Here is a 25,064-nt window from a genome sequence, read left to right on the forward strand (position 1 = left end):
TTCTTGGCAGGGTGGAAGGGAGGTTCAAAGATAGATTGTTGGCCATAGTCTATACCAGTGGTTTTCAACCGCTGTGTGCCGCGAGGCTGCCTCAGGTGTGCCGTGGGGCCAAGGAGTCAGGCAGCAGCTGCACGCGTGGGAAAAGCAGCTGCTTGGAGCCTCACATGGCAGCAGGAGAAAAAGGAGCAGTCCTCGAAGGGGCTCCTGCTGTTGCTGCTGCCTGCCCCGTGCGCTGATTGGGCAGCCAGAGAAGCCTGGAAGAGTTCCTGGTGGTGAGAGCGTGGAGGGAGTGAGAGCGAGCAGCGAGCCAGAAGGTGGAGGCAGGTGGCTGGAAAAGGATCACTGAGAGACCCTTTTCCTTACCTGCAATGCCCCAAAGTGACCCTCTGTGCGTTGCCTTCACTGGCAAGGCTTTGGCAGTAAGGGTGCTGGGTCACAATCCTATCCACACTTACCTAGGAGTAAGCACCACTGACTATACTTCTGAGTAGACGCACAGAGGCTTGGGCTCTTGGTCGAACTGTTTCTTACATTAGCAGGCAATTGACGCTTTTCTCCCCCCACCTCTTTTCCTCCTGCACACACATTCCCCCACCAAAACTGCAGTTAATCCCTCTCTTACTGCCCCTCCCCTCCCTTTTCCCCACCTTCCAAAGTCCAGAATCAGTTGCCTCGCATTTTCTCTCTTCCCCCCGCTCCAGTGAATCCTGCACTTGTTTCAGCCACATCTCCTCACTGCTCCTCACTCCACATTCCTCCAGTATGTGCTCAGTCTCACCTCTCTTTACCAACACTTCCTGACATATCAAAGCAAATCAACTGATAACAGTTTGATCACCTACTTCAAAATATTGTTCCTCCTTTCCAGAAACCACACAAGCTTCTTGGGAATTTCTTTAATTGTCATGTAATGAACTAAGGCTGCAATCCTAACCACACTTTCCTGAGAGTAAACCCCACTGAACAAAACAGAACTTACTTCTGAGTAGAGCTGGTTAGGATTGTGCCCTCAATGTATTTGGCTGCAGTCCTAACCACACTTTCCTGAGTATAAGCCCCATTGAACAAAATAGCACTTCTGAGTAGACCCAGTTAGGATTGCGCCCTCAGTGTATTAGACTGCAATCCTAACCACACTTTCCTGAGAGTAAGACCCATTGAACAAAATAGGACTTACTTCTGAGTAGACCTGGTTAGGATTGTGCCCTTAGTTATATTAATTTAATTAACTGTAACATAATAATGTAATTAAAAACTAGCAGCGTGCCTTGACAACTTTAGTGCCTTGTCAGTGGGCCCTGAGCTGAAAAAGACTGAAAATGGCTGGTATATACAATCATCAGCTGCCACCTCATGGTCTTGGCATGGTGTATTTACTTGTTTCTTCTGTTTTTGGATAAAGCCAAGGCTTTTCCTAAGCCCAAATAAAAACTGAATTGGACTTACTTCTAAGTAGAAATGCATAAGACTGTACAAGTTAGATAGTAAGTTTAGAACTGGATAAGGAAATTAGTATTGCCTATATTTTAATTTTTCCTCACATCCCAATTTTTCCAACCCCCAACCTCAAAACATTCCTCCCCCCCCCCCCAATGGCTTCAAGAATTGCATAAACCTTACAGCTCTACTGCCAAGATATAGGAAGCTCAGGGCACAATCCTAACCAGGTCTACTCAAAAGTAAGTTCTATTTTGTTCAATGGGACTTACTCTCAGGAATGTGTGGTTAGGATTGCAGCTTTAGGGCACAATCCTAACCAGGTCTACTCAAAAGTAAGTTCTATTTTGTTCAATGGGACTTACTCTCAGGAATGTGTGGTTAGGATTGCAGCTTTAGGGCACAATCCTAACCCCTTATATCAGTTCTTTCCAGCACTGACATAAGGGCAATACAGCTCTGAGGTAAGGGAACAAAGGGTTAGGATTGCCCCCTGAGTTAGGTAGTTGCAGTGACTTTGCAGTGCAGCCCATGCTTGCCATCAGAAGCTTAGGCTTCCTTAGGCTTCCCTTCCTCTGTTGGCTTCTTAATTAAAGAGGTAGTTGCAGTGACTTTGTAGCACTTTGTAGCATGCAGTGCACTGCAAAGTCACTTATGCATGCACTTAAAGAGCACTGCAGTATGACTAAGAATTAATAATAATACTTCTATTCCACCTTTCAACAAGAGTAGTTCACAAAGCAGTTTAGATAGTAAAATAAACCAATAAATGATATCTTGCCCCCAAAGGGCTCACAATCTTTAAAAAAAAAAAATACAGGCACCAGAATCAGCCACTGGAAAAGACACCATGCTGGGGTAAAGAGGGACAGTTGCATTTCCCCTGCAAAATATAAGAGGGCACCACTTTAAAAGGTGCTTCTTTGCCCAGTTAACAGGGGTAATTATTAATTGAGCAGTTAGCAGCAGTATGGTTTTATTTATTTTTCCATATTTATTCCACCTTTCACTAAAAGTTCTGTGACAGCTAACAGCGAAATATAAAAAACACAGAAACAAAATAATTTAAAACAAAATAATAAAATCACGTCATTTGGCAGGCTCAGCACCTTAGCCCCCTGAGAAGCTAAGAAACCAGGAATTGGAGGGGACAGGAGTGCACTCAGTTAGTAATCATTCAAAATATTCTGAATCTTAAAATGTCTACAGAGCATTGAATCAAGAGGACAGATTCTCTCAGGGTTAGCCGAGGCATCCAAGAAATCGACTAGTAGAAATTAGGGAACATTTCCCCAGAAACTGTTGAAGGATAAGTAGTTTCTTCTTATATTTAGCAGGGGAAGAGCAATTGCCCCCCCTTGACCCAGGCATGGCATCTTCACCAGTGGCTGCTGCTGTCATCTTTTTAGCATCTTTTTTAGACTGTAAGCCAGTCAGGGACAGGGAACCATTTAGGGCGCAATCCTAACCCCTTTCCAGCACTGGCATAGCAGTGCCAATGGGCCATGTGCTGCATCCTGTAGTTGGGTGTCACTCACAGAGGCCTCCTCAAAGTAAGAGAATGTTTGTTCCCTTCCCTTCGAGCTGCATTGCCCTTATGTCAGTGCTAAAAAGCACTTGCATAAGGGGTTAGGATTGCGCCCTTAATTGTTTAGCTATGGAAACCACTTTATGAACTACTTTTTGTTGAAAAGCAGTATATAAATATTCTTCTTAATACAGGTATAACCTCATTATCCATGGATTTTTCACCTGCAATTTTATCTCAACATGATAAGGGCCCTTAAAATTAAAGGAAATATGTCCTTTAGTAACAACTTCGTTTACCATTGTAACTACAGCAGACAATCTCTCTTTCTCTCTCTCTCTTTCCAGGCATTTAGAACAGCTTCACTCCAAGACAAGTGACCCCTCCTTTCCCCCTGAGTAGTGAAAGAATGCAAAGTGAAAGTGATTATCACCTCTGTACTTCAGGTGAAGGGAGGGGTTGCTGTCTTGGAGTGAAGCCTTTTTAAGCACCTGGAGAAAGACTGATTGATTGGTTATCTGCCTGCTGCCATGCATTACAAAAGGTAAGCAAAGCTATTTTTAAATTGCTGAGCAAAGGGACATTGTGTTTTAAATGGATTTCCTTTAACGCCATTTTTGGCATCCGAAGGGGTTCTGGGAACGGAACCCTTGTGGATACCGAGAGTTCAACCTGAAATATAGAGAGTATATGATATAGAACATCCTTTTATATTTTTCAAGCTGCCAGTGGGGATTCATAGGCTTTATGGATAAGCAGATTATTTCCATATTTCAGGTTCATGTCCCCTGTTGGTCCGACATCTTTCCAAAATGCTCAGAGATCTGGCTCCCACCCTTTCAGCTGAGGAGACTCCATCTGTCACACTCAGATGCAAAGAAGACCAATATAAACATTAGGTGCTGGACAATGTCAGAACAAGAACTTTATAGCACAATTATAATACAAAAAAAAACCACTGGACTACTATTTAACTGCATTTCTAGCAGATTATTAAATTTCAGTCAAATTAATACATCAGGTTAATATAAAATAAGCGCAAACAGTCAAGAGCTTTAGAGCCATATGGCCTAGCAGCTGTTGCATGGAAAACCATAAAAGAGCTGCCCAGTCTCAGTAGTCCAACTACACAGAACAGTGCTGTGATCATTAACAGGTTTACTTAGATGTCAGACTTCCAAGTTTAATGAGATTTACTGTAAATATGCCTATTATTGAACAACCAATAGATTTGAATTTTATGCGACAGATGGCCACATCTAACATCATTTGCCAGTTTGTACAGGATTCCATGCTCAGTTCACTGGGAAAAAAGCCTTTAAATAACTCTAGCAAAAAAGATATATATACACACTAAACCAATGCAAGGCAAAACAGGCCTTGTGTAGAAGATACTCTTTTTTGTTGATTTGTTTTTTGACAGATAGGTTTGCATACTTAAATTACACCAGCCGATGTGGTCCAGTTTCAAATTTAGTGAGAAATGGTGAAGTGGCTAAGAGATTAAGCTAAGAACCTGGCTTTCCCAGGTTCAAATCACGCCTCTTCCATAAACTTACTACATGGCCTTAGGTAAGGCAATCCTCTAACTGCAACATGAGATTGTAAAGAAAATCCTTCTATTTCCATCCCCAAAGGGTCCCCTAAAGTTCTTTATACCCCCAAACAGGATTGAGGAATACTTCAGGATCACCACCGTTATGAGTCAAGCACATTGTCTACTGTTTGGGCAATGATTCTCAAATGTTTCAGTCTCCAGAGCCCTTTACACTCCTAAAGAGTCTCAGGGAGCCCCACCAGTACATGCACAAAGTCTTGGGGAGCCCCAGAGCACTGGCGCATGGCGGAGTGACACAGCGCCATTTATGGTCTCCCCATGGAGCTCCAGAAGGAGTCTAAGGGAGCCTCAGGAATTCTAGAAGCACACTTTGAGAAACATTAGGAGACAGTTTGCAATCCTAACCACACTTACCTGAGAGTAAGCCCCATTGAACAAAATAGAACTTACTTCTGAGTAAGTCCTGGTTAGGCTTGTGTCCAAAGTTCCTTCATCTCAGAAGGCATTAGTCTCTAGCTCCTCCTACTGGATTTTTAGAAATGGGCTCTGTCAGAAAGCCAGATGCAAGGGAGGACACCAGGATGAGGTCTCTTGTTATCTGGTGTGCTCCCTGGGGCATTTGGTGGGCTGCTGTGAGATACAGGAAGCTGGACTAGATGGGCCTATGGCCTGATCCAGTGGGGCTGTTCTTATGCTCTTATGGAGCTAGAGGCCAAACTGGACATGCCAAACCTGAGGCCAAACTGGGCATGCCAGCTCACTTAACAGAGACTAGAAGTCTGGCAAGGACACTTGACCATGTCCTGGCAAATGTAGCAGAAAGGAGAAATAATTGAACAGGGATTATCTAAAGTGAAACCAAAAACTGAATAAAATGGGGGGTATCTTTCATTAGAGTTTGAAGTGATTCCTTCTCTTTGTTGGGGGATGAAAGACCATAAGTAAACTATAGTATGTAAAATTTTTGCCAAGTAATCAAGCTCTAATTATCACTTCACCTTATCTCTGGGTCAATCAGAGGGCAGAGCTTTTCAGCTCTGAAAAGTTTGGTTTCTTGCTCAAGCAGGTCATTAGAAGCAATGCAGAGATTAGTTTCTATAGTAACTTCGATGGGAAATTCCAGCCAAAGTTAACCTTTTATTCTCCTCTGTTCCATTTCGCAAATGCTGTTGCAGCCTGGTTCTGTTTTGCAAAGGCTTGCATTTAGCAGAGATCTGTTTTTATTCAACACCAGGATGGGATCCTCCTTTCCATTTGAAGCAAAGTCCCAGGCTACAATTCAATACAACACTGCTTAAGAATAACACCCATGGAAAGCAGTGGGTCTACTTCTGAGTAAAAAGGGTTGCAAATATATGCAGCTGCATCTCTCTGCTGTGAATTGAATTGCAGTTATGTGTTATGGGTTGCATGTTATCTGTAGAGCTTCTGGCTTAACATACCAGACACCTTAAAGGTGGATTTGATTCATGGATCTCCTGCAGTGGTTCCCAACCTTTTTCACTTGCATATCCCTTGGCAGCCCATTTTCATGAATTGTACCCTTCATATTAGCAAAATGTTTGTAATTAATAATACAAGCCCTCATCTCCATATGAAAGCCCAGACTTCATGTATTTATCACAGTGTTTTCTCTTTTTATCTGTTTGAAGAACAGAAGACTGCCTTTGCACCATTTTGCACCAGAAGTGTGCTGAGAAATTCTGGGTGACTGATCATTTTCCATATTATGTTTCAGCTTTTTTTACTGTGCTGGTTTTCAATCACTGATTCATAGATGAATTGATGATCAAAAACCAGCTATTGGTGGGGCTTTCACAGCCAACTAGCTACCTTCCTTCCTGCCTTGCTGGCCCTGCAAAGTATTTTTTCTGCCATTATGCCATTCTTTTTCAAGGTCCTGAAGGTTCTGTTGAGTGCTCCTGGGAGTACATGAATCCCAGGTTGGGAACCACTGTTCTACTGGTATGTTGTTTACAGTGCACGGATAGTGTTTACAAAAAAGTGGTGAAGACCAGAATTTAAAAAGAATAAAAATGTGTCTTATGATCTTTTACTATGTTTTTAATAAATTAGAGACTGTACAGTTCTTAGGTAACAATTAGTGGTAAGTTATTTTTCAGGATCTGGCCTCGGGTAAAATCAGTTAAAACTATAGTCAGACACCCCCCTAAGTTTAACCCCCGACTTATCCGAGGGTCATAGAAAATTCCATGGTATTATTTGCTCAAAACCTGCCCTTGACTTATCTGTGAGGTCAACTTGTGGTCGAGTACCGTGGTGAGTTACAACATTTCAACTAAATTGTAGCTAGGAATATTTTAGCTAAACATGTTAAGGTTTATAATTTTGTGTATGTCTGCTTTCTTTTTTGACCTTGACTATGTCTGTTTTGCAACCCCTCTCCCCCATCGACAATTTGCTTTAGAATAAAATCCATTTTTATACCTTACCAGTCACCTGACTGGCTGCTTTCAACAGACAGCTTTTCCAGTGCTACATGAAGACCACTGGGCAGGACATTATTGGAGACAGTGAGCTGGAGGGAGGGATTGTGCATCCTGCTGGGGCCTCTCTTTGGCCCCAAAACATTCCTAATACAGTGGCAGCCTACTGAAATTCCCCGATATTTCAGAAGGTCAAATTCAAAATATAATTGGAATAAGAGGATGTTGTGTTCTCTCCTTTTTTCACAGGGTTAATAATATTCACTTATCCTGCAGTGTTGTTGTAGGACTACACGCAAAGTGCTTCGAGCACTCAGAAAGCACTTTATAAATGTTTACTGTTATTATTTGTAACATTCCAAGAAATAAAACAAAGACATACACTAGCAAGAAAACTTTGATTACTCTTACCTGGTTGCCAACCAACAGAAGGTGTTCTCCAAGCAAAAAATCTTTTAACATATCTTCCATTACCATCATGTGCTAAAGAGAAAAGAATACCATTTTGTAGAACTTGCAAGAAAATAAGTTAGCACTTAGCAATACTGAAATAGTTTTACTGTACTTCTTCACATACACATAACTCTATGAGTGAGGTACAACAGTTTGTAAATGGGCTGATCAAAAGAACTGTCCTACTGAACCAGATGGTCAACAAATTCTAAAAATGCATTTTTTGCATCCCAGCTGATCAACATTATCAGTGTGTTTGTGCATAAAGTGCATGTATTATCAGGGGGTGAGCTACATGCCACATGAAGATGGCCACCTAGTTTTGATGGTCTGCATTTAATGCCAGTAAATATGCCACACCTCCCAACCAAGAGTCTTCCTTGTTCCTAGCTGCAGTTCAGTCATGCTCAAAATAGCTCAAACAGCGAAAGAAAGATGTTCAATGCAGTCACCATGGTTCATCACAATACAACATCAGTCAGAGGAATCCAGGTGCTCTTGAATCAACCATGCTCAGTGACACAATGGCTCAATTTACATTGATTTAAGCAGGGCATATGTACTTAATCACCTTAATTCAGCACTGCAGAAATGTCTAACAGAATTTATAGTCTTGATGTTCAGTAAGTAAAGCCTATGGTCTCGGCGTCAAAACTCAGGAACAAGTCCTTGCTCAGAAGAAAAAGCATGGGCGCTCCAAAACAAAATAGAAGACCTTAAGAATAGGAATCATCTTTGGTATGATCTTGTTTATTTTTTATTTATTTGACAGAATTATATCCTGCCTTTCCCATGCCAAAGCAAATGCCTAAGGCGGCGTAGAAAGCTCCATAGTAAAGTACAAATGACTTTTTAAAATAATTGTTCTACTAGCAGCTCATAGAACCCTTTTCTTCCACATGGAATCCTTCACATGCCATCACATCTGACATCTGGGTATGCCTTCTGAGCTTCCAGAAGGAGCAGTTTCAGGTTGGTCAAGCTGTAAACAGTGACTCCTCCTGCTTCTGTTGTCTCAAGACAACTTTATCAGCTTTGAGTTTCCCATCCAAAATTCAACCAGGACAATTCCTGCTTAACATTCTTCCAACAGCCTTCCACTCAACCACCAGACCACACCTGCTGTGTTTCTTCTCACAGGTGCAATAGCAAAAATTTCTGTACCATTCTATCCACTATCATCAAGCTCTCCCTTTTTTCCCCATCTAAGGTTTCAATGTGACACATTGAAATTATCATTATTACAGAAGAATTACTTGGTTAGACAGAAATATCATCTTATGCATTACTTGTCTTCTCATCTCATCTTAAATCACCTAAAGACTTAAATGTTCCTGCTTCCAACCTATGTAATTACTTAATGAATAAAAAAGTAAACAGCACTGTATTATAAATAATTGGACTGCAGTTGTTCAGCGGAGAACAGTATTTACCTGGGCATTTTCATAGAAGAGAACATCAGGGACTTTCATTGTCTCATATGTGTTGTGAACTGGGATGGTGACAGTCCCAATTCTCAGGACTCCTGAGTTAACCTCACCTGAATGTTTCAAACAGATTTAAGGTTATAGTTTTGTACACAAACACAGTTCTGCATATCTAAAAATGCAACAAAACATTCTCATTTTTGTTAAAGTTAGAATCACAGATACAGTGAACATAAGGTACATTACCAGTTTCTGAGAAGGAATCCCAAGCAAGCCTAGTGAATCTAGACATGCATTCTAGAGTAATGGTTCTCACAATTTAGCATTGGGACCCACTTTTTAGAATGAGAATTTGTCAGGACCCACTGGAAGTGATGTCATGACCGGAAGTGACATCATCAAGCAGGAAAATTTTTAACAACCCTAGGCTGCAATCCTAGCCACACTTACCCTACCCACACTTACCCAGGTGTCAATGGATTGACTATCATTGTTAAAAGAATACACATAGTAGCTTGTTAAAAGTACAGATCTGTCACATTTCCCCAAATGCAGTCATATACCATGGTAGCATCAAGTCTAATATATTAAAAATAAAATATCGCAACCCACCTAGTGGGTCCTGACCCACAGTTTGAGAAACACTGTTCAAGAGGATTAACTAGAAGGCAGGTAGAAAAAATAGTCGGTTGTGAGTTTACAATAAACAGTGTTTTACAATCAACATTACTTCAGTGTTTTAGTTAATTTAAGTGCTATTCTTCCTAACATATAGATGAAAGTTAGCAATAACACATATCTTCCAACGGAGGGTTGGGAAGAACTATAGTCTTTTGAGGGGTCATCTGACCAAACACATGTAGTTAAGTTCTGATCAAATGCAGAGTTGAACTTGGACTTTTCCCAAGCCTTGAGCAAAGGAAATTGCATGTACATCATGTTCCTTAGGGATAAGAAGAACACCAAATTCCTAAGAACCAAGAAATGCAGCACTTAGAAGGCCAAGATGCACCTTTGAAGAATTTAGAGATTAGAACCTGATACTTGTTTAAAATGCACCTGTCCTTTAGTAAAAAGCTGCCCATTGTGCACTATGACCATGGTAAGCCCAAATGCACTTGAAAAGTGGAAGACTAAGCATTATTTTCCCTTGAGGCTCTGCATTCAGTTATGGCAGCACAGCAAAAGAGCTTTCACAGAAGTACACAACTGGAGTCTTCGGGAGGAAAAAAACCCTTGAACGTGCGTTTATTCTGATATTCACTTCAACAGGAGAAGGAAAAATAGCAGCTTACAACTATAGTCCTTTTCTTCCATTTTGTTCATATCTGAGCTTGTTTCAATTCCAGAGTCCAACAGATTTTTATGTAAAGCAGATCTTGCAAGACTTGGTAAAAACCTAATGAGAGGGAGAAAAGTTAAATGATTATTTTCAGAAAACTTATCCATAGGGTTTTGTACTTATCAGATAAAGGAGATCTGACCTGTGATGTTTTTCAGTCCATGAATATTGTCAGTATTCGTACTGCTACTTTAATTTCAGACATGCAGTTGATCTTTTCTGATTAGAATACAGAAATTAGAAACTATATTGTAAGAAGAACCACCTCTAGCTCAAGATGGCCAGGATATACAACATGTGTAGAAGGGTGATCCTAGGCATGTCTACTTAGAAGTAAGTCCCATTGAGTTAAATAGTACTTACTCCCAAGTAACTGTGTACAGGATTGTAGCCAGGCAGCCCAATCTCTACAAGGCATGTTGCAGCAGCCATGAGGGAAAAGAAGAGGGCGGGGAGGCCAGCACCAGTTGATGCTGGGTCTCTGCACTGGTCAGTGGCCCACCTGCACCCAGGAGCAGTAAGTAAAGCAAGCCAGGACCCAGAAGTGGCTTAGAGGAGCTCAGAAGTCTGCCCTGCATGTCTTGGAATTTCCATGGCATTTTCTTACTCATTTTCACTTTTCACAATGGTTTTCAGAGGGATTCCAGTATCCACGGATATTGGTATCTGTGGGGGGAAGGCTTGGAACCAAACCTCCATGGATACTGAGCGACTACTGGAATTTAAGTGATCAGAATTAAGGAATTTTATTAGGGAATTTTAAGTGCTTCAAACATGACACCAGGATTTCTCCAAGCGCCTAAAGAAAATAAAATCACAATGGTATTACCCTGCTAACTGGGTAAGAGGCACTTTTTAAGTGGTGCTCTTCTTTTATTTAGCACTGGGGGAGAGTAACTGGCCCTCCTCACCCCAGCACTGTCTTTTCTAGTGGCTGTCTGCTGGTGTTCTTTTGCATCCTTTTAGATTGTGAGCCCTTTTGGGACAGGGAGCTCTTAGTTGTTTGTTTGATTTTCTCTGTAAACCGCTTTGTGAACTTTCCGTTGAAAAGCGGTATACAAAAACTGTTAGTAATAATAATAATATTTTTTAAAAATATATATATATATATATACCTGGCAAGACAAGCTTTATTGACCGCATGATAGAGGCTTTCATCTGGGTAGTGAGATAGTCGCCGACAAATTCGCAAGAGCTGCCGTGTCGACAGGGAAGATGCTAATGACTGTGCCTATCCAAAGTAAAAAATTATATCACTCGTTATTTCTTCACTTGTGATGCAAGAAGGAAAAGTATTTAGATAAAAGGCAACGATTTCAAAAGGTGTTACTCTAAGATATATGGATTGGCAGAGGCCCTGTACTTTTAATCCAGAGTTTGTCATGGCTGAACAGCACATACCAGAGTGGGCTGATGCCAACTTACTTCTCAATTACCTTCCCACTTCAAGACAGCCAAGGTGGAAGACAATATTAACTTCTACAATCTAAAGCAAGGGTTTCTAAACTTTTTGGCCGAAGGGCCGCATCAAATATCTGGCACGGTGTCAAGGGCCGGAAAAAGAAATTAAATATAAAATTTAAATAAATATAATAGAGATGGAACTTAGATGAATGACTGGAATGAATGAATGGGCTCAAATGTCCAGGATTTCTCCAAGTACCAACACAGCCCAAGAAATAAAGCACACACACTTAAATGGACCCCCATTCCCCCATCCCACAAGCACAAATCTGGTTGTGTTGGTCAGCTGGGCCAGAGGTTCTCAGGGGATCAGAGGCTCGCTGCAGGCCGGATAGAGGCACTCTGTGGGCTGCATCTGGCCCCCGGGTCGGGGTTTGGAGACCCCTGATCTAAAGCATACACCATAAATCCCTACTACTGGGAATCTACAGATTTCAGGGAGCATGAGCATTATTATTTCTTACATTTATATCCCACCTTTCATTACTAAGGATAGTTAAAGCTACTTTAACTAAGGATAGTTAAAGCTACAAAAAACAAAATACACAATAAACCAATCACAGAGCAGCATAAACGAGGTAGGTCAGCCTTTCCAAAGTGTGGATCATGACCCTCTGGTAGGTCACAAGCCCATGTGAGGTGGGTTGCAGGCTGGACCATTCACCCTTGCGTCTGAATGGATCCAAATCAGTGCCATTCTGAAAGCATTGGGCAGCCCTGGAGGTTTCTTCCTAATTGCGGTGGGCAGGCGGGCCACTCTACTGACTCCACAAGCCTCAGAGTGCCTGCAGAAGCTTTTGAAAGCCACTTCCAATTTTCAGAGACAACTTCCATTTTGCCTCCAAAAACTGGAAGTGACCTTCAGAGGCTTCTGCGGGCCATTCTGAGGCCTGTAGAATGGATTTCTGGGGCAGTGTGACCCAGAAGTTGCCTTCCCAGCACTACCAGGAGCGTCACAGCCCACCGTGACAACAAGGTGGGTCCCAATCCTGTTAAGTTGGGAACCACTCAGGTAAACTCATAAACAAAGAGAAGAGCAACCAACCATAAAAATCAAGTCAAATTAAGAGCTACGCAACCAACAAAAGAGCATAAACACAGTGTCACATAACATAACTGATCTGACTGTTTAGCAACTGAGTTTTTGCTTCATTATTATCACCTCATATAAATGTAAACATGCAACGGAATCCTGTGGAAGAGAAAACAGGGATCTTCTCCTCACCCACCCATCTGAGTTGCCACTGATTGTATACCTAAGGCATGTGTTCTAACTCACAGCACAAGCAGGCTATTTCTATTTATACCCTTCTGCAGATGTCCTGTCACTACTCATCTGTAAGAATCTCTCCTCAGTCTGAACTGTGACTCATTTCTGATGTGTAGGCCTCTAGCCATTTTGCAGCTTTGAAAATGCATCCTCTTTGAGAGGATCCATTTTCAAGTTCACTATCTGTAATAATGTATCACTAAATAATTTAGCCAGAAAATTAAACATGAAGTCCCATATACATTTTTCAAGAACAACTAGATTTATGCATTACATGGAGTATATATACATTATACATACACTTTGCCTTTCAAAACTGTCATAAACCAACACATGTAACATGCAACTATTTCTTAAATAGCAGGTATAAAAAGAATAATATTAATACTTTGCATCTGTGCTGAAGTTTTAAGTGTGTGAAGCGTATCACATGTATTATCCTAATGTTATCCTTATAACAACACTATAAATATTATTAAGTGGTCTGCTCCACTTGGACCCTTTAGGGAGCAAGCTGGAGTGTACAGCTGAATGCTGTGATGAATTTGCAAGGTACTTTGCAGATAAAAATGTTTGCATCTGCCACTACTTAGACTTTGCATTAACAGTTCCAAAAGCTGTCCCTTCGGGAACCATCAGTTCTATTATTGAGTTTTTTTCACCTTATATGGCCTCTGGATGTGGATAGGATTCTCTGGAGCTTAAGACCATTTTCATGCCTGCTTGACTCTTGCCCACCCTGGCAAATACAATCTGCACAGGGTGATCTGGCTGAATGGGTAGAACAGATTGTGAGTTCATCTTTAAGGGAGGGAATGATGCCTCGCATCCTGATGGTCACAATTGTGTGATCCCTCCTAAAAAAGCCATCTTTGGAGTCCACCAGTCTAGATAAAAACAGACAAAAGTTTGAATAGCTGAACTCACTGTGGGATCATGAGTCTCACGAAGTTTGTGAGTTAACTTCAACAGCTGTTCTACTGCAACACTGGGCACATTTGGAACCTGAAAGAGAAAAAAAATCCAAAAATTATAAATAAATAGTAGTAGTATACAAGCAGTCCCCACATCCGTGGGGGATCCTTTCCAGGGCCACTCTGCAGATACGGAAACTGCAGATATGGGGAACTCTCTCTCTGTGGCGCTGCACGCCCATTAATGTTGGTTAGATTCTTACAGAGGCAAATATGTCCTTGCTTTTACAGGTCGCTGTAAGTATTCAAGCTTATAGTGATGCTCAAGCAGGCTGCCAACTGCAAGAAAAGACTAGATCAACGTTAACAGGAAGCAGTGAATTAAGCAGCCTGTCTGCACATCACTATAAGCTCAAATGCTTACAGAGATCTGTAAAAGCAAGAACATCTCCCCAGTAAGAATCTAAACAAAGTTAATGTGTGTGAGGGGGGGCCCACAGAGACCATGTTCTCTGTATCTACAGATAACGGAATCCGCAGATACCAGATCGGAGATACAGGGATCACCTGTATACATATACTATATATTCATTCGCTGTGGGGGGACAGTAGTGATGGTGCAGTGATTTTCAACTTTTTTCATCTCATGGCACTGACAAAATGCTAAAACTGTCAAGGTACACCATCAGTTTTTTGACAATTGACAAGACACGCCATGCTGCTGGCATGAGGCTGACTTCCCCAATGGCTCTACTAATAAATTACCCTCTCTCCCAAACTCCTGGGGCACACAAATGTGCCATGGCACACCAGCTGAAAATCCCTGGGTTAGAATGTCACTCTACACTTGTTACAACTGTGGAGATCCAGATCTCTACCAGATCTCCACTCAGCTATGATGCTCCCTTGGCAACCTTGGGCCAGGCACTCAGCTTAACCTTGCAGGATTGGAGGGATGGGGAGAGGGGAACTATATAAATCACTCTAACTGCCTTGGAGGATGGGTGGCATAAAAATATTGAATAAAATACATGCTATACACAAAACCACTATGCATTTCCATGTATAAATCATGCGTATACAAAAATAAGACAGGGTAGCCCAAGCAGAATATGAGTACTTCTAATGCAACTCCTTGCACACAAAGGAAATTCTGGTAAAATAATTCATATCTAGGAATGATGTGAATTGCTGCCAACGCCAAGTAGCAACACAAAGTTCTGCAAACACTTACCATCTCTTTAATCACTTTAATTTCTTCACTCTTGCTCAGAGGCTTTATACAATGGAAAAGGAAAAGTGTTAAGAGCTCTGGGCCCAGCCATTGCTGAGTGGTGCTTCCTATGACAGGAGGCTCTGCTAAGGCAATTATTCTGAAGGAAGGGTGGATAGGGAAAATGGACCTGTGTGAAAACAATTAGGTTTAGATGTTTCGTCTTACTCAAGTCTAACTGATGAACAAAGTTGAAAACCTTGTTTCGTTTTCATATTTCCACCCATCATATGGTCCAAAAGAGATGGCCAAATTTTTCAGTTTGTAGCACCACCATAGTCTGGCAACAACTTAAGCAGGAAGCATGAATTATACAGCACTGCTTTGGGTTGGTAATTAAAATTTGATATTTCACAATCTAAACAGGACCTGTTGAACAGTCACTTAGATCAAAGCTCCAAGGGTGACATCTGCTGTGATGAGCTGCAAATCATAATCCTCAAAACTAAACTCCAGCTGATCAACATCAACAATAAAGGTGACTGAACAAACAGGCTGTAACCCACTAAATATGACATCCACATCCTAGGATGAAGCAACTGACATTAATCCAGAGCATGCACTGGACACATCCACAGACTGATCAGCAGAACCAAATCATACAAACTACCTGAGTCTCAAAGTACTTATTCATTATTGGCAATACTTATTCAGTATTAGTGATACTTGTACACAACAGCAGCAGCCACCAGTCAGCCTCTTTCTCCACTCCTGTTCACATCTCATCTTTTCAACCACTCTCTCTCTCTATTCCACCCCACCCCCATCCAATTCATTGTTCTGTTGCAGTCCATTTTAAAACATTTTCATCATTTTTAACAGTAATTTTCAAGGAGAAATATTTACCAAATCTTTAAATGGCCAGAAGTATGTACTTTAATGTATTTAAAAACCTTTAAATGCCCAGAGGAATCCTCAGCATGTTAACAGCTATCAGGTTACCTTTGCTGTAGTTTCTCATCAGAGAGTTGCAGCTCTTCTTTTATCTTTTTATATCTGTCTTCCCTGAGAAATCTGGTGCCATCGTAAAGAGTAATGTCTCTATCATGGATTAATCTGTGTAAGAACATAATCAAAGCAGGGATATTTTCCCTTCTGAAAACAAGTATTAGTCAGAAAAAGATTTTGCTCATAAGGCACAGTGAAGTTTCGAACTCTGATGAATGCCTGAAAGATCAAAAACATCTAACTAAACAAAGAGCAGTTTAAGTTTGTTTTTTAGAGAATGTATTAAACATCCTTTGAAATACTATAAATATTTAAGAAAGCAAAGTATGTCTTGGACTGCAAGACATACTGAGAAGTAAACCCCACTGTTTTCAGTGGAACTTGCTTTGAGATATTGTGTTTAGACTTGCAGTCTCACAGCACAATCCTAGGCATGTCTGCTCAGAAGTAAGCCCCGCTGTGTTCAATAAGGTCTACTCCTAGGGAAGTGTGTATAGAACTGCAGCCTCAGTTGAGTGTAATTAAAGGTATGGACAGACATACTTCCATGTATCCATTTTCTATTTCAGGAGTCAGTATCCAGAAGCCTCAAACCATTCTTTAAACTTACAAGCTCAAAGAGCAATTTGAAAACTGATAGCATGCAAGCAAAGAAATAAGGGGCAAACAATACTGTGCATACACCACCATCAGCTTCCTGTTCTGACCCTAAATTATATGTGATGCAGGCATATCAATTTGAATAAATGAATTTTCATAATAAATGACTGAAGGCATCTTCACAGTATTGACAAGAGTGATCACTATTAGGCACCTTACAGATAATAACCATTAGATAATGACTATTAGACCATAAAAAGAAAACACTGTGATGCGTAAAGTTGGCAGGTCTGAGAATTTGTCCAGAAGTTAAAGGATTTATCCCTCTCAGGCTTTCCAGGGGAAGGAATTATTACTCAGGAAGGGCTAGAGAGAGTGAAGCCATTCATTCTACCCATGTCCATAAGATTTATTCTCTGGACCACCAAGTACAGAAGGGCTCTAGTCCCTGACATGTTACTAGGTGGTTCTGCCCTTACTCCTGCAGGTTCAACACCTAACTTCAAAGCTCTGCACCCATCAATCTTATTATCACCATCAACGCTGATAAGTCTGCTTTCAGGACCTAAGGAAACAATTTAGAATGATGCAATACCTTACAACATTATCAAAGCAAGAGAAAATTCCAAGTGCTACAGGTCCAGTCAGAAGACAGAAATTCTTACCGTGAATTTCTGTTCTTCAGGATTCCCCAAGGGAATTCTTAATTCTTATTTCAGATTCTTTGAGATAGCCCCTTGCCTTGGACAGTAAGCAGGGCATCAATTTTACAACAGCTCCTCCAAGGAGGGGGGGGAGCAACCCTGCCCTCTCAGACCAAACTGAAAGCAGAACACCCTTCAACCCATACAATCCATACAGCAATCAGAACAGAAATCACCAGAACAGAAACTGTTTATTAAAACAGCAAGAACCAGTTGCAAAGAACAAAAGGAGGAGCAAGGAATATACAGAACATGGAACTTCTCCCAGAAGATCCTACCATGTATGGCGAAGGCAGAAGACTAAAAATAACAAAACATTAGAGATGTTTTGACTGTCCTCTGGGAGTCCTGGAGAACAGAAATTCACAGTGAGAATTTCCATTTTCTCCCAAGACTTCTGGGGGGCATGCTGAATCCTTACTGCAGACTCTTCGGGACAAATAGCAGCTATGCTGTCCCCAGGTAAGCCTACAGCAGCAGAGGGGAGCACTGGCTGACTTGTCCTTTGCCTACACCTCCTTATTGCCAACTGACATATATCTGACTTGTGCCTGTGATCCCTGCTAGAACAGGAGCTGGAGTCTGAGGCAGAAGCATTTTCTGCTAGAAATGCCAGGACCACTACTTGATTTCCAACCTCCTCCTGTACTTATGTTTAGATTGGCCCCATGAACCACAGCACCAATGATGGTTCTTGGAGTTATGGGGCTATCCAAATCAGGGGCTGGGGAGAGAGGGCAGATGGAAACAACACTGTGCTGAAAATTCAGGCCTTGCACTTTCTGGAGCAAGGCGCCAAACTAAAAGAAAACCTCCAAAAAGGGAAGAGGAAGGAGCACTCCAATTGCCATTACATCTTCTTTCCTGCCACCTCCAAGGCTTCCCGTTCCTTGATGATTCACACTACACTTCCCATATCCAGCCATATTAAAATGCATTTTACTCCACAGGAAATACAATTGTTTTTAATATTATTATTCAACTTGAGCAACAAATGTTAAAACCTAATCTTATTTATGCTTCATGCCATTTCCCAATAACTTGAGTGTCTTAAGGATCACTCTTTTTTTTCCCCCACACACGTCAGCGGCGTCCCTCATGAGTGCCTTCAAAGTGCATACAGCTGCCATTAGGCAGTGCTCACACAAAAAGTACCATTTTGGTCAACCTGATGTCTTCATGGGGTGAACTGTTTCTATGACTGCTACAACCTGCACATCTTCAGCTGCTTGAAAAAATATCTCCATGACTGTGAAAACTGGTGACTGTTTCGTAACTGAACTTTGACTTTCTATGAACACTAACCGTGTCCCTCTGTATAACCCATGGGATGTTTGTGTTAAGACACCAGGTAATGTGAATCCATCCTTAGAGTGTGCACATGCTTCAGTAGTCAAATCCTTTTACCATTTCATGGGCTTTTTGCTCACTACTGCTGTCGTACTTACCTTTGGAGGACAGCTAGGGTGCCCAGATTGACACGGTGAATACCATCAAGAATAACAAGTTTCCCTTCAAGGGCAGCTGTTATAAGAGGGGATGGTCTCCAGGAAGTGTCCCCATTAGGAAGAGTATACCTCTGCTGCAGCAGATCTCGAGCTGTCATATCCTATTAACAGAGGTGGGAAAAAATGGTTTTATTTTTTTGCAGATTTCTGAGTTTTCCAAAGTTTGAAGTGCAGAAAGCAATGTTATATTTTTTAATTCAAAATGTACATTATAATTATAATGGCTTTAAAAGCATACTGGGCGCCCCGGACATCTCAGGATTGGGCTATTAATTGTCAACTTATTCTTCCATCTAAGGCAAAATAGTGTTCTAGTCCCCGTGCAGATCAAGGATTAACCTCACTCTATAACCTCTGCTTCTCAAGGCCACAGCTTATTTCCCTGCAGCAACTATTGAAATGCCACTGCTATGTATGCAAGGACTTTCAGTATGCAATATATCAGCCCACCCCTTCAATGAGCACTAGCAAGGAACAGTGTAACAACAAAGAAAATGGATTTCTGAAAAAGCTTAGCAACTTCATAGTAGGATATGCATATAAAATGTGTTTCCAGTAAGATTACAGTGCAGAAAAACAAATACCTGTAAATACCTGAATACGGAGGCCAGGTTCTCACAAACAGCCAAGGTGGTGGCATAGCTATGTGAGGGCTGCATCGCCTGAGACAGCATAAACTATCCTACACATAAAAAACTAGGTCATCCCACACATCATTTTGGGTTTTTTATATGGAAGAACACTGTCATATAAGGCCTCGTTTGCAATCTGAAGTGGTATAATCAGGTAAAGGGTTGCCATTTCCTTGGTTGTTTGTAAGAACTAGTCAGCAGAAATAGGATAAGATCCAAGAAGAAATCAGTCAATGAACTCAATGCTTCTGTCCAATTCCAAGATCAGCACAAAGCCAAAAACATGGTACTTCTTTGGTTATGCGAAGTCATGCAGTGGTAATACATGCAGGTCTTCTGGGTAATTTTTGTAGACCAGGTAAGAGCAACCTAACATAAGGATACTATATGTGGCATTGTCTGAATATCTTAGTGGCAGTGACCTCAGTGGGGCTAGCGGGTACATGGAGCATTGCTTCACTATGTTTTTCACTATTACAATAATTGATATGCTTACTTAAGTGATTCTAAAAAATAAACTAACAAACCCTGTATTAGTAACTATGATAGTGTGTCAAGCCAGGTGCTTAAAAATAAATAAGAGTAACTTAAAGTGATTTTGAAAAACATCAACCCTGTTACACATTATGCTTTGAAAGTTATTATTTAAGACTGGTACTTTTTTTCCAGGAGCTATTAAAAATGAAAACAGCCACCAAATGTATACATAACCCTGCTCTACAAATATATAGACAACTCCTTTGCACACGAACACACTAACAAAGTTCCAGATAGCTTTCCATTCCAATAACTAACTTTACAGTAGACAGATGCAGCAGGTGGCAGCAGTTTCTCCTTTTTCCTTCCAAGGCTTGAAAACTGTATTGCTCTCTTACCACCACCCCAACTGAGGAAAAGGAGGAGGAACAGAACCCCAGAACCCCAGAAGAGGAATAGAAACACTGTGCAGGCTAATTGGTTGGACTCCCAGATTTCTCTGAGATTCAAGCACCCCCAAATTGCAACATATGCAACTTTGCATAGCTCATTTGTTAATATATGTTAGTTCTGAGGAAAACACTGATTTCCCATTTATGTATCAAGAAAACTCCACCAAGGAATGTGGCTGTAGAAGAGAATGACTACAGCCCTGATGTGGTTTTTGAGGGGAATGAAATAGTAGTTAGTTTTTTTTTAAACTGAAAAAAGACTCACTTGCATACAAACCAGGTAACAAATATCTTAAGTGTTGAGTATATTAAGTGCATCAACACACCAGATTACAATGGAGAAAACAGTTCATATGGATTGACATAATCATAGTAAAAGGTCCCCCTTCTATATTTCCCAACATAAAAATTCTCAACATTTAAGCTAGATGTAAAAGTTCCCTGCACTTAAAACTTTTGCTGCTGTAACCCCATCTGCAAATCTTCTTACACCTCCAAACTCTTAAAGGTAGATCCTTTATATTTAGATCCTGCCATTACTGGGCTTACAAGCTCTTCTTTCCCCTCTCCAACCCTCCAAGCACTTAAAGGGAGAACCTTTTTTTTTTTTTTTTTTTAACAGAACTGTCAATATTGGCATCACTGTTGTCCTTTACTGAAAACTCAATTCCCAGACATCCGCGTGTTGGATGTGGATTTAGGTCCTTCTTCACATCTGGAATAGCCAAATCTCCTACTTGGCATACTTGAGATTGGCATACTTTAGGTTGATTGCCTACCCACTGAGCTGCCCAATCATCTCATCTGAATGTGGGTGCATTCATTCCAGCTCCAGATAAAGGTTTCAATTTGGGACATTATGATGAACCATGGTTAGTAAAAACCAGCAAACACAGTTAGCAAAAACCAGGAAGTGAAGGCAGGAACATGCCTAAAGTTGCAGTCATGCACTCATCTAACTGAACCAGCTTCTATCATGCTGATCTCAAGATAAATTATTCACAAGAAATCTTCACATAGAGAGCTTCTATCCATTTTAAAAACCAAGCTATTGATATATCAATGAGTTTACCTGATAGAGCATGAGAGGTTCTACATTGTATCCTAATGTAGCTGCAAACTCCTTAGCAACAACTGTTTTGCCACAACCCTGAGGAGGGGAAAAAAGTAAACAAAATTATCTTGAAGCAGGCTTGCAGAAAGCCATTCAAGGTGGGCAAGTATCAATTGTGAGCAGGTACAGTTTGACACAAGTTATTAGTGACCAAAAAATGTAGGTAGTTTTGGGTTTATTTTTTAAACAAACTACAAAACGTTTTCACTTATCTGCAGGACTGCATTACACTTAACTATGTACAGTTATATATATGGTGCTTACTTTTTCTCCAATCAAACAAATATCTTTAACCATATGGGACTGCATCATTTCTGCCAATAGCTGTTCATGGCTGGAAGTTTTTATGAAACTTGATGGTCCAGAATGCAGATCTACTGGCCTAGTCCCAGCAGGAACCTACAAGGAAAATTGTAAACATTGAGCATCGAGTTCATCACATAAAGTCTGCTAAGCTAACAACAAAAAGTCTTCTGTTGTCAAGCACATGCTCCAGAGAATATATTCTGAAGCTTCTCCATCAAGTAACAAAATAAAACCTGTTTCCTGAAAAACAAATAAACCATATATCTAGTTCAGCCTAAAACTCTCATATTAGCTTCTGGTTTAATTTCCAGGAAATTCCAAAATCATGTTTTTGAACATATAACATCACCTTATATGCGCAAATTTATCTGCAGCACTTATGTCCCAAAGTGGTCTTGCAGCACAAGGAAAGGAAGCTATTCTCCTTCTTTACCTTAGCCACAGCTTCCCTGCATGGCCTCTGGTTGTCAGTCAACAACCTCAGTGGTTTTCCATTCCCCCCTTTGTTTGCCTCAGAGATAGCCATATACCACATATTCCTGCCTCCTCCCCCCCACACAGGACATATTGCTGTTACATCTTGGAAACCACAGAGTCATCAAGTCCTACATTACTGCTGCACTGCTTCCTTATGGTCTTGCCTGCTATCCTCAATCCTTGCCACAGAAATGACCCAGAAGCCAATCAAACCCAATGTGTTCTCCAGCAGCAGGAAAGGATGCAGTCTCTAGGCACCAAGTCAGATTCAGTACTGTCAGCATTGATTGGAAGCAATTCTCCAGAGTTTCAAACAGGGGTCTTCCTGGAAATGACAGGAATTGAACCTGGAAAGTTCTGCATGCAAAGTGCATGCTCTACCATGGAGCTATAGCCTCTTCTTTTTACCTTTAAAGGCTTTGCTTTTTAAAACCCAGGGTATCTACAAGATGGTCTTGCTTCATATGAATATCCTTGTGAGTTTAGGTCCTCTGGAAAGAGCCTCATCTACTACTTCATGTTAAATTCTGAGCAATGCTGAAAAGAAAGTCAGCAAGACATTTGTACTAATGCAACAATTCATCTCTTAAATTTCTAAATAATTACCTGAAATGTCACATCTTTATCAGCTATCCGGACTGTCACATCAGCCTGCAAGATCTTGCTGTCCTCCCTCTTTTTCAAATTTACAACTTTCATAGGCACAGAAGGCATTTTTGAATCCTGGAGCTCAAATTGCTATGAAAGGAAGAATAATAAACATATCCCATAAGGTGGGATATAAATAATTTAATTAGATAAGCCCTGATTCAGACAAGCAAATAAATTGCGGTTTCATAAAATAAACCATGGCTTCACGTGACATCTGAATCAATCCTCTCTCTCAGCCTGGCAGAAGAATTCAGCTCTAGAAGATAGGGGGAAAGGAGCACTTATCTTTATGGCCCACTCCAGACATCTGAATCATGCTTAAGGAATTGTCACTCTGACGTTCGCACAGGGCATAACCAGAGGTGTTTGAAAATGGTGTTATTTATTTTACTCAGAAGTAAGCCCATTGCATTCAGTAAGACTTAGGCTATAATTCTATCTTACTCACTGGAAACAAACAACTCTAGGCATAATGCATCGCCAGTAGAATTTGCATGTATACCATGAATACTTACTTTTAAGGCATCTTCGACAGCTGTCTTGCCTTCCTTCCCCAACAGAACATTATATGGATACAGCCACTTGATTATTTGTTGGATTGACATCATAGGGAAAGAATTCTTATTGAGAAGAGACAACAAACAGAAAAAAGGTGAACATGAATACAGCCTGAAAGAAACATAGACGCCAACATCCTGGCAGCAATAAGCAAATGTGTATCATCCACCAATACTTCAACAATAACTTGGCAAGGCAAGCCTCTGGTACCCAGAGGGAAAAGGAACCAGGATCTGACAGAGAGATTTGGAGATTTTTTTAAGTCCTCAGAGGCTTATAGGCAAAGAACAAATTAGAAGTGACAGCTACAAACATATTTGTTTAAACCTAAGTTCATCCCAATCATGCAGAAGTGGTGCGTGTGTGTGTGATTTTTTAAAGCAAAAATGCATAGGAGCCGAACCTTCCCCACATCAGACACTTACCTCCCAATAGCCTCTTCTCCCAGCACTTTTCTCCCAACCAAACTCACATCTGATATTAGAGCACAGCGTGGTGGTGGTGGGGGGAATGATGTCTCCCCTAACTGCATATAAAGCAGGGGGTGAGGCCTGACCTGTATTGCAAAAGGAGTATGAGTGAGAGGAGTGGATCTCTCCCTCTATGTCAGCCACAAGAGATCCACTCCTCTCACTCAGAGACTCCTTTTGCAATACAGGTCAGGTCTACAGTCCTCATCAAAAAGGTTTGGGGGTTATTTCTTGAAATGTCAGCATAATGGTGTGATTTTGTAGAGTGGTGATGCCAAGCCCTGCTAACTAGTTAAAGAGGCACCTTTTAAAATAGTGTTCTCGTATAATTGAAAGGGGGAGGTGCCTTTTTCAGTGACTGTTGCTGGTGTCTCTTCTGCATCTTTTGTTAAGGTTATGAGCCCTTTGAAGACAGGGAATGATTTGCTGACTTATTTTGGTATCTAAACTATTTTGTGAACTACTTTTTGGGAAAAACAGTGAATAAATACCCTTCATAATATGGCTTTATGTACACTGCACCTTATACATTTACTTACTAAGACAGTAAGTCATGACTCCAATACTAAAATTAGATTTTTCAGGATTTGCTTACTGAACACAAACTTTTACAAGTGAAACACTGCAGCATTTTTTTTTTTAGGACCAATATTTTTAAAGTCAATATGACCGTTTCTCAAAGACAAACCATTCATAAACATTCTAAGGCTTAAACATTCACATAAAAATCATCTCCTTGAAACACAAAAAGGATATACATCTTCTGCTCTTCACCCTTCTAGTAAAGCCCCTTGCCAAAGTTGACTTGGTTTAGGCACTGTGTGTAGTTTGGCCATTATGACCTCTGTAGCCCACAGGTCCCCTGAAAAGGTTTAGCCTAGAACAGGGGTCTCCAAACCTTTCAGCACGATGGTTGCATCATATGCCTGACACAGTGTTGAGGGCCAGAAAATAAATAAATAATAAATACATGAAGAAATGATGTGCTGAAAGTTTGACTGAAATACAATAAATGGGTGGGGACAGAAGGAAGAGGGAAGCAGAGGGCAAAACT

At 40.9% G+C, this 25,064-nt stretch overlaps 1 protein-coding gene across 1 annotated transcript in view; it reads right to left on the bottom strand.

Annotated features, from left to right (window-relative positions):
- Positions 1 to 25,064, bottom strand: part of VWA8 (von Willebrand factor A domain containing 8) — a 127,518-nt gene that overhangs the window by 72,045 nt on the left and 30,409 nt on the right. The window contains exons 9-20 of the mRNA XM_066619382.1: positions 23,498 to 23,602; positions 22,938 to 23,069; positions 21,813 to 21,947; positions 21,507 to 21,584; positions 18,814 to 18,974; positions 16,056 to 16,169; positions 15,075 to 15,243; positions 13,854 to 13,931; positions 11,308 to 11,423; positions 10,146 to 10,249; positions 8,857 to 8,963; positions 7,382 to 7,453 (exon numbers count right to left, since the gene is read on the bottom strand). Of these exons, the coding sequence (XP_066475479.1) occupies positions 7,382 to 7,453; positions 8,857 to 8,963; positions 10,146 to 10,249; positions 11,308 to 11,423; positions 13,854 to 13,931; positions 15,075 to 15,243; positions 16,056 to 16,169; positions 18,814 to 18,974; positions 21,507 to 21,584; positions 21,813 to 21,947; positions 22,938 to 23,069; positions 23,498 to 23,602 (1,371 nt within the window). The remainder of the gene's footprint in view (positions 1 to 7,381; positions 7,454 to 8,856; positions 8,964 to 10,145; positions 10,250 to 11,307; positions 11,424 to 13,853; positions 13,932 to 15,074; positions 15,244 to 16,055; positions 16,170 to 18,813; positions 18,975 to 21,506; positions 21,585 to 21,812; positions 21,948 to 22,937; positions 23,070 to 23,497; positions 23,603 to 25,064) is intronic.

Source organism: Tiliqua scincoides, chromosome 3 (assembly GCF_035046505.1).
Source record: "Tiliqua scincoides isolate rTilSci1 chromosome 3, rTilSci1.hap2, whole genome shotgun sequence".
In the NCBI taxonomy this organism is placed as follows: Eukaryota; Metazoa; Chordata; class Lepidosauria; order Squamata; family Scincidae; genus Tiliqua; species Tiliqua scincoides.